Here is a 15,312-nt window from a genome sequence, read left to right on the forward strand (position 1 = left end):
GGGCTCACAGCAGGCCTGCTGGCAGGAGGAGGAGGCGCAGCAGGAGGCCTGGCAGCTAGACTGCTGGCAACATGAGGAGTCTGAGCAGGGGGAGGCCCCAGAGCAGATGGGCACACAGCACACGGGCTTGCAGCAGACGGAGGTGCAGCAGATGGGCACGCAGCAGGCCTGCCGGCAGGAGGAGGAGGCGCAGCAGGACGGCTGGCAGCTAGACTGCTGGCAGCACGAGGGCGTGCAGGAGCTGGTGCAGGCTGACTGGCAGGGGCTGCACACACAGCTGGCGGGGGTGCAGATGAGGCTCAGGCAGGGGGCTGGGGCGCAGCAGCTGGGGGCGCAGCAGGGGGGCTCGCAGCAGCTCTCTGGGCCATCATCTACCTGCCAGGAGGACTCAGGGCAGGAGTCCCAGGAACCTGGCTGGCCGATCCGGCTGCCATAGCTGAGGTCGCTGGAGCAGACGGACAGGGTGGAGGCGGCCATGGTGGGGCGGTGGGGCTAGAGGAGGTGGAGTGTGTGTGTGAGTGTGAGTGTGTGTGTGTGAGGTGTCTGGAGCTGTCGGCTTTTATGCCCCTCTGTGTTGTGTGTTGTCCTGGCATCAGGCTTAGTGAAGCCTTCCCTTCCTTGTCGGTGTTTGGCATTGTGCTGTGTTTCAGCAGCACTGGTTCACTGTTTGTGAATGCCACGTGAGGCTCCTGAGAGGAGGTGGGGTTCTCCTGAGCCGTGTTTGTCCCCAGAGGAAAGACGGTAGAAACGCTTTTGCAGGAACAGGAACAATCAGGTGATTTTCTGAAAGCAACAGCCCTTTGCTCCATCCCATGGGGGGTTTGTTCTTGTAAACAGAACTTCTGCCCCCAGGAAGGAGTAAGGACGCGACAGCCCCAGAATCTGGGCTTTGAGCAGAGGGAGATGTGTTCAGTGTGGACAGGTCTGACGATGCACTGTGTGGGTGGATGCTCTGGCTCTGGGAGGAGTTAAAGGGCTGGGGGTCTACTGGGAGCACATGCCGTGGCAGGTGTGAGAAAGAAGTGTCCTCCTGGGGGCAGAGACTGGCTCACAGGAAGAGCCAGGGATGCAGACGCAGGCTAGCACAGTAGGAATGACCGTGAGGGGCAAGTGCCTTTGCTTCATCGAAACTTGAGCTTTTATAGAACCCTTTCCCAGATAGAGTACTTCATGCTCATACCCTCCTCCTTTTCTCATGGCCCAGACGGTATCACTTGCAACAGGGCCCTCGGGGGCTCCTGAAGCCCCTGTATGCAGATCAGAACAGGTCTCCTCCCTCAAGAATCCCCCTCCACAGGCAGAAGGGCATCAGGATGTGGTGGCCTGTGAGCCTGACCCTCTATTGTCAGCTCCTGGACACTGTCATAGTAAGTGTACAGTAGAGGGTCTGGTTGTCCATGGAGACTTGCCGTGTAGACACCTGCACACCATGTAGCAGCCTATGCCCCAGTGCTCGGTTCTACGCCTGTCACCAGGTGAGAAACATCTGGTCATGGCCTCTTGTGTCCTCACTCTTCAGCCACTGGACTGTGCCAAGTCTCTGAAGGGGCAGGGGCAGGGGTCTCGGTGAAGCGCTGGGCTGCAGGGCTCTGCAAAACTAGCCTAGGGCACCATGGGGGCTTGTGGCTTCAGGGTTTGAGGCCTCACTGACTTCTGATGGGTGGGGCGGGGGGCTCTGCTGGAGAACTACATGGTAGTCAGGCCACAAGGGAGAAATATTATTACTTCAAAGAAAGAATGGCTGAAAGCGTTCCAAATTTACAACAGAACTTTAATCTACACATCCGGCAAGCTCTATGAACTCCAAATAAGATCCACACAAAAGATCCACAAAGAGATGCAGTGAACATGCTGACAGTCAAAGACAAGGGGAAAGTCTTGAAAGCAGCAAGGGAAGAACGATGAGTCACTCACAAGGGACCCTGGTGAGATCAACAGCTGACTTCCCACCAGAAACAACGAGACCAGAAGGCAGTGGGGTGGCGTTACAGAAGTGCTCAAAGGAAAAAAACTGTCCACCAAAAATCCTATATCCGACACAACTATCTTTCAAAAACGAAGGCAAAATTAAGACATTCCCAGACAGATAAAAACTGAGACAATTTGATGTTAGCAGGCTCACCTAAGAAGACACACTAAAGGGAGCTCTTTAGGCTGAAATTCTAATCCACATGAAAAAACAAAGAGCACTAGTAAAGATAATTACGTAATTACAAAAGACAATGCAAATGCATATTTTTCTCCTTTCTTCTCTTAACTGATTTAAAAAACCATTGTATAGAACAATATGTATAAAATGTATTGTTGGGCCTATAACGTAATATACACGTGTAATATATTTGACAATATTGGCACAAAGGAGGCATGTAGGAGCAAAGCTGTATTGGGCAAAGGAAATGACTCCAGATGGTAACTCAGATCCACAGAGAAGAGAGCCAGCAATGAAAAGAAGGTTAGTGTAACAAAAGCTACAAATAGATACTTGCTTTCCTTTATTTTCTAAGCTTCTTTAAAGTCATAAAAGTATATTGTCATAATTATAATAATATACTGTTGGGTTTTTAACATTTATAGATGTAATATGTATAAAAAAGAAGCCCACAAAAAGGACAAGAAGTAATAGAATTATATAAGAGTGGTGTTTTTACATCTTACTGGAATTGAGTTAGTTTAAATCAGAAGTTGATTCTGATAAGTTAAAATAAATATATGGTAAACCCTGTAGCAAACACTACGGGAAAACCAAAAAAATATAGTGAAAAAATCATTAAAAAAATAAAATGCTATGTTAGAAAATATTCACTAAATGCAACAAACAAAAAGCAGTAAAGGAAGACTAGAGGAATGCAGAAAAAAAAAAAAGACAGGAGACACAGGAAACAAAAAAGTAAAATAGGCATAAATCCAACTATAGTTGATTCTCATTATTAGTGGTGATTTTGTGATATAAAGTCACCAGAAACAAGGAATTAGCAAATACTGACCTGTTGCTCCTAGGAGAAATAAAGAGGTAGGTTCCTGTGAGTCTCTGGCCTCATTTTTATCAACTAATCAATACATAACCTTGTTTTATGTATCCCTAGGAAAAATGCACTGCATTTTCCTTCATTCTCACACATAATGCTTCTGAAACCAGATGTGGGTTTTTTCCCACACTGACCAATTCTCCAACACCAGCTGGGTGTCCTACAATTCAATTCAATTCCATTGTGACACTACTTAGCGTTAGTGTCAGACCCCACAGGTTAAGAGCTCAGTCCAACGAGACTGCTCCCTGACTTCAGACTCCAGTCACAAGTAGCAAGTTCCCAGGTTAGCGACAACTTCCACCCAACTTGGCTACAAATCAGAGGTTCCCATGACCCCCTCCTCCAGTTCAATGATTTGCTAGAGTGGCTCACAGAACCCAGAAAAACAGTTTACTTATTATTGTGATTTATTATGAAGGGTATTTTAAAGGCTACAGATAAACAGCCATATGAAGAGATACATAGGGTGAGATCTGGGAGGGTCCCAAGCGCAGGTGCTTCTGTCCCCATAGAGTCAAGGTGCACCACCATCCTGGCAGGTGGATGTGTTCACCACCCCAGAAGCTCTCCAAACCCAGTACTTTTGGGATTTCATCATGGAGGCACGATCAATTATTAACTCAATTTCCAGCCCCTCTCCCCTCTCTGGAGAAGGGGGTGGGGCTGAAAGTACCAAGCTTCTAATCAAAGTTTGATCTTTCTGGGGACCAGCCTCCATCCTGAAGCTCACCAAGAGTTGCCTCATTAGAACAAAAGATGCTCCTATCACCCAGGAAATCCTAAGGGATTTGGGAGTTCTATGTCAGGAATTATTAGTGGAATAGAATTAAAAGTCCAGAAATAAACACACACATCTATGGTCAACTGATTTCAACCAGGTGCCAAGACCATTCAATGGGAAAAGAACAGTCTCTTCAATAAATGGTGCTGGGATGACTGGAAATCCACGTGCAAAAGAATGAAGGTTGGAACCCTACCTCACACCATATGCAAAAAGTAATCCCAATGGATCAAAGACCTAAATATAAGAGCTAATTCTATAAAACTCGTAGAAGAAGACATTGGGGTAAATCTTCATGACCTTAGATTTGGCATTGGAGTCTAAGATATGACTATAAAAGTACAAGCAAGAAAAGAAAAAAATAGATAAATCTGATGTCATCAGAATTAAAGCTTTGTCCCTCAAAGGACACTATCAAGAAAGTAAAAAGAGAACCCACAGAACGGGAGAAAATATTTGAAAATGGCATATGTGATAAGAGACATATCTAGAATATACAAAGAACTCTTACAACTCAACAATAAAAAGGCAACTAATCCAATTAAAAACTGGGCAAAGGACTTGAATAGACATTTCTCCAAAGAAGATACACAAATGGTCAATGCACCCATAAACAATACACATTATTATTCATCAGGGAAATGCAAATCAAAGCCACAATGAGATAGCACTTCATGCCCATGAGGATGGCGGGAATCAAAAAGTCAGATAATAACAAGTGTTGATGAGGATGTGGAGAAATCACAACCCTCACCCACTGCTGGCGGGAATGGGAAATGCTGCATCTACCTTGGAAAACAGTCTGGCGGTTCCTCAAAAGTTAATCACAGAGTTATCCTATGACCCAGCAATTCCACTCCTAAGTATATACCCATGAGAAATGAAAATATATGTCCATACAAAAATGTGTACGTGGACGTTTATAGCAGCATTATTCACAATAGCCAAAAGGTAGAAACAACCCCAATGTGCACCAACTGATGAGTGGATACTCAAGACGTGGTGTATGCACACGGGCAAATATGATTCCACCACAGAAAGGAGTGAAGTACTGATGTGCACTCCAACACGGATGAAGCTTGAAAACACACCACGTAAGAAAAGCCAGCCACAAAGACCATGTATTACCTGATTCCATTTATAGGAAATGTCCAGAATAGGCAAACCACAGATACGGAAAGTAAATGGGTTGTTGCTTGGCGCTGGGGGTGGGGCTGAGAGCTAACGAGCACGGGGTTTCTTTCTGCGGTGATGAACACGCCCTAAATGGACCGTGGTGAGGGTTGCATGTGTCCGTTGAATAAACTAAGCATCATTGAATTGTGCACTTTAAAGAGGTGAATTGTACGGTATGTGAATCATAGCTCAATAAAACTGTTAAAAAATTACTGAGCGTGATGGAAAATAGATAAAAGAGACAGCAGAGCCATCCTCCAGGCGGCCCGCATACTGGAGTCGTCGGTCGAATGGAGTGGTTCCATTCAGATATGGGAGCCACGAGCAGGAAAGTCGCTGACAAGACAAAGACTTCAACCCGAGAACTGGAGTTTATATAAAAAAGAAGAAAATGGAAATTATAGGAACTGAAAAATGCAATGACTGGAATTGGAGACAGCAGCTGGGTCTGACAGCGGATTGATGGCAGGAAAGGAGATCGGTTCCGTGAACTGGACGTCAACGGGAACTATGGGGGCGGCATCGCACTCATCAGAGAAAACCAACACGGAGAAGCACGGTCGGCTGGGGAGAGCGGAGGACTCTGACTTGGAAACATGAGGAGTTTGCTGCACACTGTGAAGTGCATTGAACTCGAATCCACAGGGAAAGGCGGCAGCCGCCACCGGGCCTCACCTTCCGGGAAGCTCGCAGCCTAGTCGGGGAGGATGAGAATGAGAGCTGGGCCTGGGGTGCATGGGGCTGCAAGTCACAGGCAAACAGACCCCAACAGGTATGCTTTTGTTATTTTATTGTTTACCTTTCCCACTAAAGGATGTCAAACTAAAAACTCTAAGCATGTCCCTAGCCTCCGACAGATTAGCACACCAGCAAAACTATAATTGCAGGAATTACCAGTATAAACCGCCGGCAAATGGTCACACAGACCCTGCCTGCACACTCGCAGTGATGGGGACCTCACTACCTATCAAGGCCGGCCGCTCTTGATCCCAAAGACACCCTAGGAGACCTTGGCCGGTGTCTCGCCGCAACCTGAGTCAGCCGTGCCCTTTGCACGCTCTAGCACTGAGAACATCGCAAGGAAAATCAGGCCATTCTAACACGAAGATAAAAAGCGTCACTGACCTTTGGGGGAAGATTGGGAACTTTCAAGGTGACAACGATGGAAAATTCTTCAGGGAAGAGGTCGCATCTGACGAAAATCCTCGACGCAGGGAAGCTCATGGCGTGGGGGCTGGCGGCCGAGAGCTGGAGTCCTCGCACACCTTGAACCCGAGTCACCCTGACTCCGCCCGCAGCGCTGTCCGGAGGGACTGCCTCTGCCAGGATGTCCAGGGGGCGCAGGTCTGTGTCAAGGAAATCACAGGGGGGTTACGCCAGGTCTGTTACGGGGCCCCCGGGAGTGGCAGGTTCTGGTCTCGACATGTCACAGCAGCCTCGCAAAGCCCCTCCAATCAGTATCACGATGACCCCCCATTTAACCTGGGGAAATGGAGTCACCGAGAGTTAATGACCCACCGGGGCCTGCCCCTGACTCATCTCTTCTGCCTCTGAGAACAGAAAAGCCCAGTGTGGGGAGACTGCATTGCTTCTGGAAAGAACACGTGCTGTAAAATAAGCCGCCCACAGAGCGAGAGGGAAATACTCCTACTCAGAAGGGTCTGCATCCTCTAAAGCATCCGGATGTCAAGGGCAGGGACCACCCCGGAGGCAGCTGTGCATGTTGTGGGAGGGTCCCAGATTGACTGTAGGGAAAATTCTGGCATCTCGGGGGTTGGGGGCAAGTCTGTGCTGAGGAGCCTGACCAGACCCAGGCCTCCGGCTGGCCACGGCGTGCAGGTCGGGTTCCACGTCCTGTGGAGTCGTGCCTGGTCGGGGCCCCTGGGGAGCACAGGGCTCTAAGTAAGCACTGTGCACCCTAAATTCACCCCCAAAGCTCCGAGAGACAGAGGGTACATGGGCCCTGCCTGGCGGTGGGCTGGCCCCTCTGGGATTTAGCTGTGGCCCCCTCATTAGGAAACGTGAGTCCACCACCAGGCAGGCTGCCTGGCTCCCAGAACACACCCGGGCCTGGCCGAGCCCCGGGCACAGGCAATTAGGGCGCATTAACAGAGGGGGGGGGCCCCGAATTCAGCTAATCCCAGTGTGAGCCTCTCCCTCCGTTGTTTAGTTAAACAGCTTGTTCCTGCTTCCACCCCGATCCTCGCAGACACGGACAGTCTTGGCTGTGACGCATATTCAGTCCACGTGCATGCGCTTCTCTATCTTTGCCTTGGCTACACGCACAAGGGGAGGGGTCTCCAGGTTAACAGACAAGGCGAGTTTTTTTTTTTTTTAAAGATTGGCACCTGAGCTAACAACTGTTGCCAATGTTTTTTTTTTTCCTGCTTTTTCTCCCCAAATCCCCCTCAGTACATAGTTGTATATCCTAGTTGCAGGTCCTTCTAGTTGTGGCATGTGGGACACCGCCTCAATGTGGCCTGATGAGCAGTGCCATGTCCGCACCCAGGATCCGAACCGGCGAAACCCTGGGCCGCCGCAGCGGAGCGCACGAACTTAACCACTCAGCCATGGGGCCGGCCCCCAGACACGGCGAGTTTTGTACCTTCTCGGAAAAGTTCCTGCCGGTTGCAGGAATGGGGGAGGCACTGAGTCCAGGAAAGTCAGAGCTCTCTCTGGACACTCAGACACAGGCAAGTGATACAGTCCTGCCGATTAATTCTAGTCAATTCGACACAGATCCATTAGCACCTATTGTATTCACACTGAGAGACTGAGTATATAAAGGACAATGGCCAAGCCAGGTGCGTGTGGAGCGAACACTGACCCTCAGCCTTTGCAGCGAGCAGCTGGGGAAGCCGGACCACAGCCTCTGCGGCCATCGGCCCAGAACGGCCAGGACTTGGCCAGTGACTGACAGCTTCCCTGATCTGTGTCCCCACTTCCAATTCAGCACCAACCAGAAAAGCCAGATATGCTCCCTAACCCATCGCACAGGATGCCCAGCTTGTAGCGAGCCACCGCAGCCTCCACTGGGGCACAGCTGAGCCTTCCTTTCTTCCACCATAAGCTGTGCCCTCCCCTGCTTGCCTGAGTCTCTGCCAAACTCAGGTGATGGCTGCGGACGCCGTGCCACAGCCGCTCTGAATAAACGGCCTCTGCTGGTTCTCCTCTGGGTGGCCTTCCTGTATTCCACCAAGGCTTCCTGAAGTGGCAGTTCAGAAATCAATAGTTGTCGCCCTCAAGTTACTTCCACTTTAGCAGAGGGGCCGTGGTAGCCACAAACAGATTAACTCAGAGCTGGCTACACAGTGGACCTCAAGATCTTGAGATCCGGCCCACAACCGACGCACGGAACCTCTCTGAGCCTCAGTTTCCTTGTCTGTGAAGTGGGAGCGTGGTGACTCCCCCCTGCCAGGGGTCCAGCCGAGCTGGACAAAGAGCTGACCTGCCAGGTTTACAGCAGCAAGCCCAAACAGAAGGACCGTGAAGGCCTCAGTTACCTACTACAATGGTATAAGCGAGAAGCCAGAATCCAAGGAGGCGTGGGCCCCCTTCCCTCCTGCCCCACGGGGGGGCGTGGTGGGGGCCACACAGATGGAGCCCCAGGACAGAAGCCTCCTGCGATTGGATGGGGTGGAAGGGGATGGACGAGGAGGACGGGCTAGGCGTGGAACGGCCCTAGATACTGAGTCAGTGTTGGATGAGTGTCCTCAAGCCCCCACAAGGAGGCCTCTGAAAGGAGGTGTGGGGCTGGGAGCGCGGATGTAGTAGGACCGTGGCCGTGGGCCAGAGTAGTGATGCAGCTCCCTCCAGGACAGCAGGGCCCTGCCTGTGCCCCAAGCATGGCGGACGGGACAGCTTCCTCCCGTGGCCTGCGGGCGAAGCCTTAGTGACCGCCTACGGATTTTTGGCCAGCAGCCAGGCTCCTCGTGCCCCGAATTGTCCCCTGGGAAGGTTATCTGCACTGGAGCCCACGAAGACGGAGGTTGTTCTGGAGGAGCCAAGGTCTTCGCTGCAAGTGCAGGGGTGAGCCACAGGCCCCCAGCTAGGTGGACACCCGGCCACAGTTTAGACGGGCTCTGGAAGGGGTTCCTCTGCTGGGGGTGAGAAGAGAGAAAGAAGTAATGGCTAAGAAAATCCTCTTTACTCTGTGGATTTCGTTGATTTAAATTCTGTGCCAGGAGCCAGGAATAGTTCATAACCCAGAATTTAGGGTAGGGTATTATAAGAATTGCCCTACGGGACAGTGAGACTGACTATACAGCCACAGTAACAAAACAGCCCAGTTTGGGCCCAAGAAGAGGCAGAGGGACCAATGATGAGAAGAGATGCGAGAGCTCAGAGAGAGACCCTCAGGTGAGTGGTCCGGGTGCCATGTGGATCAATGGGGAGGATGGACTGATCAGCGGATGGTGATGGGAAAGCCGGGTTTCCGTGGGAGAAAACTCAAGCCGATCCTTCCTGAACAGGACACATCATCCTCAACTCCAGGAGAGGTGAAAGGCAAAACTTGCGAGTTAGAGGGAGGAATCAGGGGCTGTCTTGGTGACATCGGGGTGGAGGAGATTTCTCAATAAACAGAAACTGTCAGGAAGAAGCTGGTACATTTGCTCACATCAAAACAAGAAGTTCCGCTCAGGAGGGACACTGTGGGCAGTGCCAAAGTTCACAGGACAGAATGGGAAACAGTTTGCCATGTGTGAAACTGACCCGGGACAGAAGGGGCAGGGAGGCCCCGAAAACCAACAAGGAAAATGTAACAGCAATTTTCAAAAAAAGCAGGCAAACTCCAAGAGAATAAACCCAAAGGGTTCACAGACATCATGAAACGCTCGAGTCAATGTGAGTCAGAGAAGTGCCAACTAAAACAGCAGCAAGACAGCACTTTCCTCCTATTATACTGGTTAAAAATGGAAATAGGAAAAAAATGTGATGATGCAGCATAAATGGGAAAACGACTTATGTTCCCTTTACGTGTTCAAAGCTGCTTTTCTTGACTTGTTTTAAAGGAAGTCAAGGGATGTGGAAAAAGCGCGGCCCGCTGGGCTTTGAATGGACCGCTGGGCTTTCTGGGGCTGGAGCGTGGGTACGCCCACAGCCTGGAAAGCCAAAGGCAACATGGTGACCAGGCCACTACAGCCACAGAGGCATTGAAACAGCAGCGACACCAACAATATCCCAGCAAACGCGCAACAGAGAGCTCCCTGGGCCGGCACAGGCTCAGCTCTTCATACACATCCACGCTTTTAAATCCGCACACATCCACTCCTTCAATCATCCTCCAAAGTCCGCCTTAGCTCCTTGGAGTCAAGGGCTCTCAGAGTGCACGACATTGTCCAGAGGGCCAAGCAGAGGGTACAGCAAGGACGGACGCCTCTCCTGGGACCCGCAGTGTCCCCAGCCTCTGTAACTGACCTCTCGGAGGCTCGGTCTCCTCATCAGCCATGGGAGATGGTACCCCCTTTCTTGTAGGGCTGTGGGAGGGACTGGAAGTATTGTCTGGCAAGTAGAAGTTGCTCCCCCAGAATGGACTGCCTCGCAATGACTAGATGGGAAATGGACTGCCCATCCCTCATGACGCAGTCACCCCTGTACTGGGCCACTTTTTAGGTCAATTTTTAACTCCCGCCTGAGTTTGCAGGAGGATCTGCGCCTGCAGGAGGGCAGGCTGCCAGGGCTGGCTGAGCAGGCTCTCTTGAGTAAGATCCATGTGGCTGGAAAACAGCTGATGTTAAGCTCACTTTACGTAAATAGGCAATAGGGCATGCAGGGGTGCCCCAGAGCTGACGCAGAGAGGTCCACACACAGAGCAGGAACGAGTCCATCTTCTGGCCCCACGCTTGCCAGCTCAAACTGGAACCTTTTCTCGTCTTTCTTGAATGTCGTCCATTAGGTTCACCAATCGCCTGGCCTCGCTGGGCACGCAGACGTTCTGGAGGCGAAAGACAGTGCGTGCATCATGCGGGCTGCAGGGCTGGCACAGGGACAGGGGCTTGATCCGAGCTCTTCCAGCACAGGATGCTCAGCTACCCTCAGGGTCCCACCCACAGAATGCACCTCCTCTGATCCCAGATGCCTCCTGCTGCTCTCCTCTGCCAGGAGCTGGGTGGTGGCGGGTTGGGGGGAGGTGAAGAAGCAGGGGAAGTCCCTGCCCCCAGGGGACCTCTGCAATGAAAGCACGCTCTCTCCTGCCAGGCATGATTATCCCTGCGATCCGGCCAGCTTTCTGCGTGCCCTTACCTCACGTCCTCCTGGCGAGTGAAAACACGTACAGCAGATTCCAGCTGCAACAGCCTCCGGTTGCAGGATGTGAAAGTCCAACCACTTAGCACCTGCCTTGAAACCCCACTGCGTGTGAGTCCTCATCGACTCTGTTACCCTTAGAACATGTGTCCTGGATCCAGGAATAATGGAGTCGGAACCAGACCTGCTCATTCAAAGCCTCAGGTTATGGGCAGGACCGTCGGCACAGAGAGGATGGTGGGACGCAGAGAAAGGAGGGGGAGCCGGGGAACCTTATAGGACTAAATGCTGCCATTCGCGAAGAAGAAAAATATCAAATCAACCATCTGAGCTTCGACTGAAGAAACTTGAAAAAGAAGAGCAAATGGAACCCATGGCAGGCAGAGAAAAGGACAAGGCGGAAATCAAGGGAACCGAACACAAAAGAAAAAGTCCCCAAAACCAAAGCCAGTTCCTTGAGAAGATCAAGAAAATTGATACACTTGTAGCCACGAAGGGACCAGGGGAAAAAACTGAGAACAAACAAGTTTATCAATGTCAAGAAGAAAAAATGGGATATTACTAAACATTTTTGAAGAATTAATATGTTAATAAGAGAACTTTATGCACCACACAACACCTGGCTATTCAAAACCGTAGATGAAATTGACCAGCTCCTCAACAGGCACAGATGGCTGAAACTCATTAAGGAAGACACGGAAAACTGGAACGTCCCATATCTGGTAAAGAAAACTCTGGTTTCTTAGAAAATTCTACCAAGGATTTAAAGAAGACAAATGCCAACTCTCCACCATCTCTCGTAGAAAACAGAAAAGGAGCAGACGCTTGCCAATTCCTTTCCTGAGGACAGCATTACCAAAACCAAGGATGATGCGATAAAAGGAAACTACAGGCTGATATCCTCACGAATACAGACTCGAAAATCCCAAATAAAATATTAGCACATCAAATCTAGCAACGTCTAAACAGGACAACACGTCACAACCCAGTGGGGTTTATCCAGGAATTCAAGACGGCTTCAACATTCAAAAATCAGTCAAGCACCTTTCCGTACTAGCTTCTCAATTTCCTGTGGATGTATAACTATTTCAAAATTAAAAGCTTAAAAAATCAATTAATGTAATTCACCGTGTTAATGGACTTAAAAGGAAAACTATATGATCACCTCAACAGATGCATAGAAAGCATTCCATGAAATCCAACATCCATTCATGACAAATCCCTCAGCAAAGGAAAGGAACGTTGTAGCCTGAGAAAGCCGAACTAGAAAAAACTACAGCTAACATGATCCTTAACGGTGAAAGACTAGATGTGTCCCCTGCGTGTCAGTGGACGTCACAGGCCTCCTTGCTCTACCCACCGGGGGCCCCGGGAGCAACAAGCACACCTACATCCTGATCTTGGTTTCCAAAGGCCATCGCCCCCTAAAAGGAACCAGGGCTCCTCGGAGAAGTGGGTGATCCCAGGGAAGTGACAGGGAAAATTCAAGAGGAGCTTTGCACGTTTGTGCCCTTCGTGCAGATGTGAGAAGTCAGGGAGGGGAGGCACGCTGAAGGGGTCCAGGGGCCAAATGAAAGAGCTCCCAGTGATGGAAGCTGGAATGAACTGAACAAGATCACGATAATATCGCAGTATAACTCAATAAAATAAATATTCTTCGGTCCTTATGGAAATAAATAACCGAACAAATAAATAAATGGAAGAGAAGGAACAACTCTTTCTTACAGAAGAATTTGAATTAACAAATGGAGATGGAATGTGGAAGGGGAAAATCACCGTGAGGCCACCACAGTAACCACAGCGACCACGGCTGCAGGCACAGTTCCCAGAGGGTGGGCGCCAAAGCCAGCGGGCAGACATTTCAGCAGAAACTAGATATTTTCCAAGACAAAGAATCTCTCCCCAATCTTTGTGATTACAAGGGGAAAAATAGTCATATCCCCAGTGACAAGACTCAGCAACATTGGGCTTCACGGGACATGTGACTCCTGGGGGCTTCTTCCCAACATACGGCAGCCCCCAGTCTAATCGTGGGAAAACAGCAGACAAACCCAAATCGAGGGACGTGCTGCAACACACCTGACCAGTGCTCCCCAAAAGTGTCAAGGTCACAAAGGACAAGGAAACTGAGCAACTGTCCCAAACCAGACGACACCAAGGAGGCCTGACAAATGCAGCGTGGGGTCCTGGAACAGCTGGAGGACGTTTACGGGAAATGGTGAACCCAAGCACTGTCTGTCCTGGAGTGAATGGCGATGCACCGAGGCTGATTTCTAAGAATCGGCAATTGATCTCTGGTTACGAAGATGTCAACACTAGAGGAAGCTGGGCCAGGGACCTATGTGAATTCTCTGTACTCTCTTTACGATTATTCCATAAACTAAACTAAAAAAAAAAAATCATCCCGTGAGCTCAAGCCCTGCCTAGACAAGCAGAAGACATGCGTGTGCTGCCGAAGGTGTCATGCCATGTGCCACCTGCACCTGTCCTTCACCGGCTGCTGCGGACGGGGTCCTGGGAAAGGAGACCTGCTCCACTTTTCCTTCTGGCCCAGACTCTGGCACTGGGTCTGCTTCTGTTATGGGTTAAATTGTGTCCCTAAAACGAGGCTGCTGCCCGAACTCCCCCAATCTGTGAATGTGACCTTATTTGGAAAGAGGGTCTTTGCAGATGTAATCAAGTTAAAATGAGGTCATGAGGGTGGGCCTTAATCCCGTCTGACCGGGGCCCTTATAAAAAGGAGAAATGGGGACAGACACGCACACAGAGAGAAAGCCATGTGAGGATGGAGGTAGAAATGGGGGTGAGATTCCACAAGCCAAGGAAAGCCAGACTGCCAACAACCAGCAGAAGCTGGGGGAGAGCCTGGAGCAGACTCCCCCTCACGGCCTCAGAAGGAACCAGCCTGCCGACACCTGGATCCGGGACTTCTGCCTCCAGAATTGGGAGAGAATACACTTGTGTCGAGCGAGCCGGCCTGCCTGTGGACCTTTGCTGTGACAGCCCTTGGACACTGACACAGTGCTGCACACGAATCGTGACTCACACTACCTCTGTTTAGGAACCAAGTGAACCTCTTCTCCAACCTTCCAACCACGGAGGCACCTGGCCTTGCTCACTCAGCTGGGCATGCACAGCAGCTAACCCCTGAGCAGGGGCACCCCACAGACATGAGCTCTGCCGGGGCCCCTCAATGATTCCTGCTAGAACAACAAGTAAGCCATACTCCACTCCAAGTTTTCTTTCTAGGACTAAAACAAGGAAAGGCACCCCGAGCCAATTTGAAGAATTTTGAGAGTGGAGCAATGACTCCAGGGAATAAACAGCTTCTGTTTGTTCTGCAGGACCCGGCCCCAACAGCAACAAGGAAGGAGGGCGTGTTGAGCGCCTGGGGGAAAAACACAGCCTTAGAGGGGTATAAAAGCCAGATGGCCCCCAGCACCTCACACACACACACTCACACACACACTCACACTTACATCCTCCCTCCTCCAGCCCCACCGCCCCACCATGGCCGCCTCCACCCTGTCCGTCTGCTCCAGCGACCTCAGCTATGGCAGCCGGGTCTGCCAGCCAGGTTCCTGGGACTCCTGCCCCGACTCCTCCTGGCAGGTGGATGATGGCCCAGAGAGCTGCTGCGAGCCCTCCTGCTGCGCCCCCAGCTGCTGCGCCCCAGCCCCCTGCCTGACCCTCGTCTGCACCCCTGCCAGCTGTGTGTGCAGCCCCTGCCAGTCAGCCTGCACCAGCGCCTGCACACCCTCATGCTGCCAGCAGTCTAGCTGCCAGCCCTCCTGCTGCGCCTCCTCCCCCTGCCAGCAGGACTGCTGCGTGCCCGCCTCCTGCACCCCTGTCTGCTGCACCCCTGTCTGCTGCAAGCCCGTGTGCTGTGTGTCTGTCTGCTCTGGGGCCTCCCCCTGCTCAGACTCCTCATGCTGCCAGCAGTCTAGCTGCCAGCCGTCCTGCTGTGCCTCCTCCCCCTGCCAGCAGGCCTGCTGCGTGCCCGTCTCCTGCACCCCTGTCTGCTGCAAGCCCATGTGCTGTGTGCCTGTCTGCTCTGGGGCCTCCCCCTGCTCAGACTCC

General features: G+C 51.1%; 1 protein-coding gene and 1 pseudogene across 4 annotated transcripts in view; one reads left to right on the forward strand and one right to left on the reverse strand.

Moving 5' to 3' along the window:
- The window catches only part of TSPEAR (thrombospondin type laminin G domain and EAR repeats), a 166,776-nt gene that overhangs the window by 56,851 nt on the left and 94,613 nt on the right, over positions 1-15,312 (reverse strand). For 2 of the 4 annotated variants that reach the window (XM_046648168.1, XM_046648170.1), the window contains exon 2: positions 6,112-6,332. In XM_046648168.1, coding sequence (XP_046504124.1) covers positions 6,112-6,332 — 221 coding nt within the window. Of the gene's footprint in view, positions 1-6,111; positions 6,333-9,339; positions 9,358-10,404; positions 10,546-15,312 lie in introns of those variants that run through there. The other 2 variants (XM_046648169.1, XM_046648171.1) reach the window with 2 other exon arrangements.
- LOC124231386 (keratin-associated protein 10-6-like) overlaps positions 14,667-15,312 on the forward strand; it is a 1,535-nt pseudogene continuing 889 nt past the window's right edge.

The sequence above is a fragment of the Equus quagga genome, chromosome 21 (genome assembly GCF_021613505.1).
Source record: "Equus quagga isolate Etosha38 chromosome 21, UCLA_HA_Equagga_1.0, whole genome shotgun sequence".
NCBI lineage: Eukaryota > Metazoa > Chordata > Mammalia > Perissodactyla > Equidae > Equus > Equus quagga.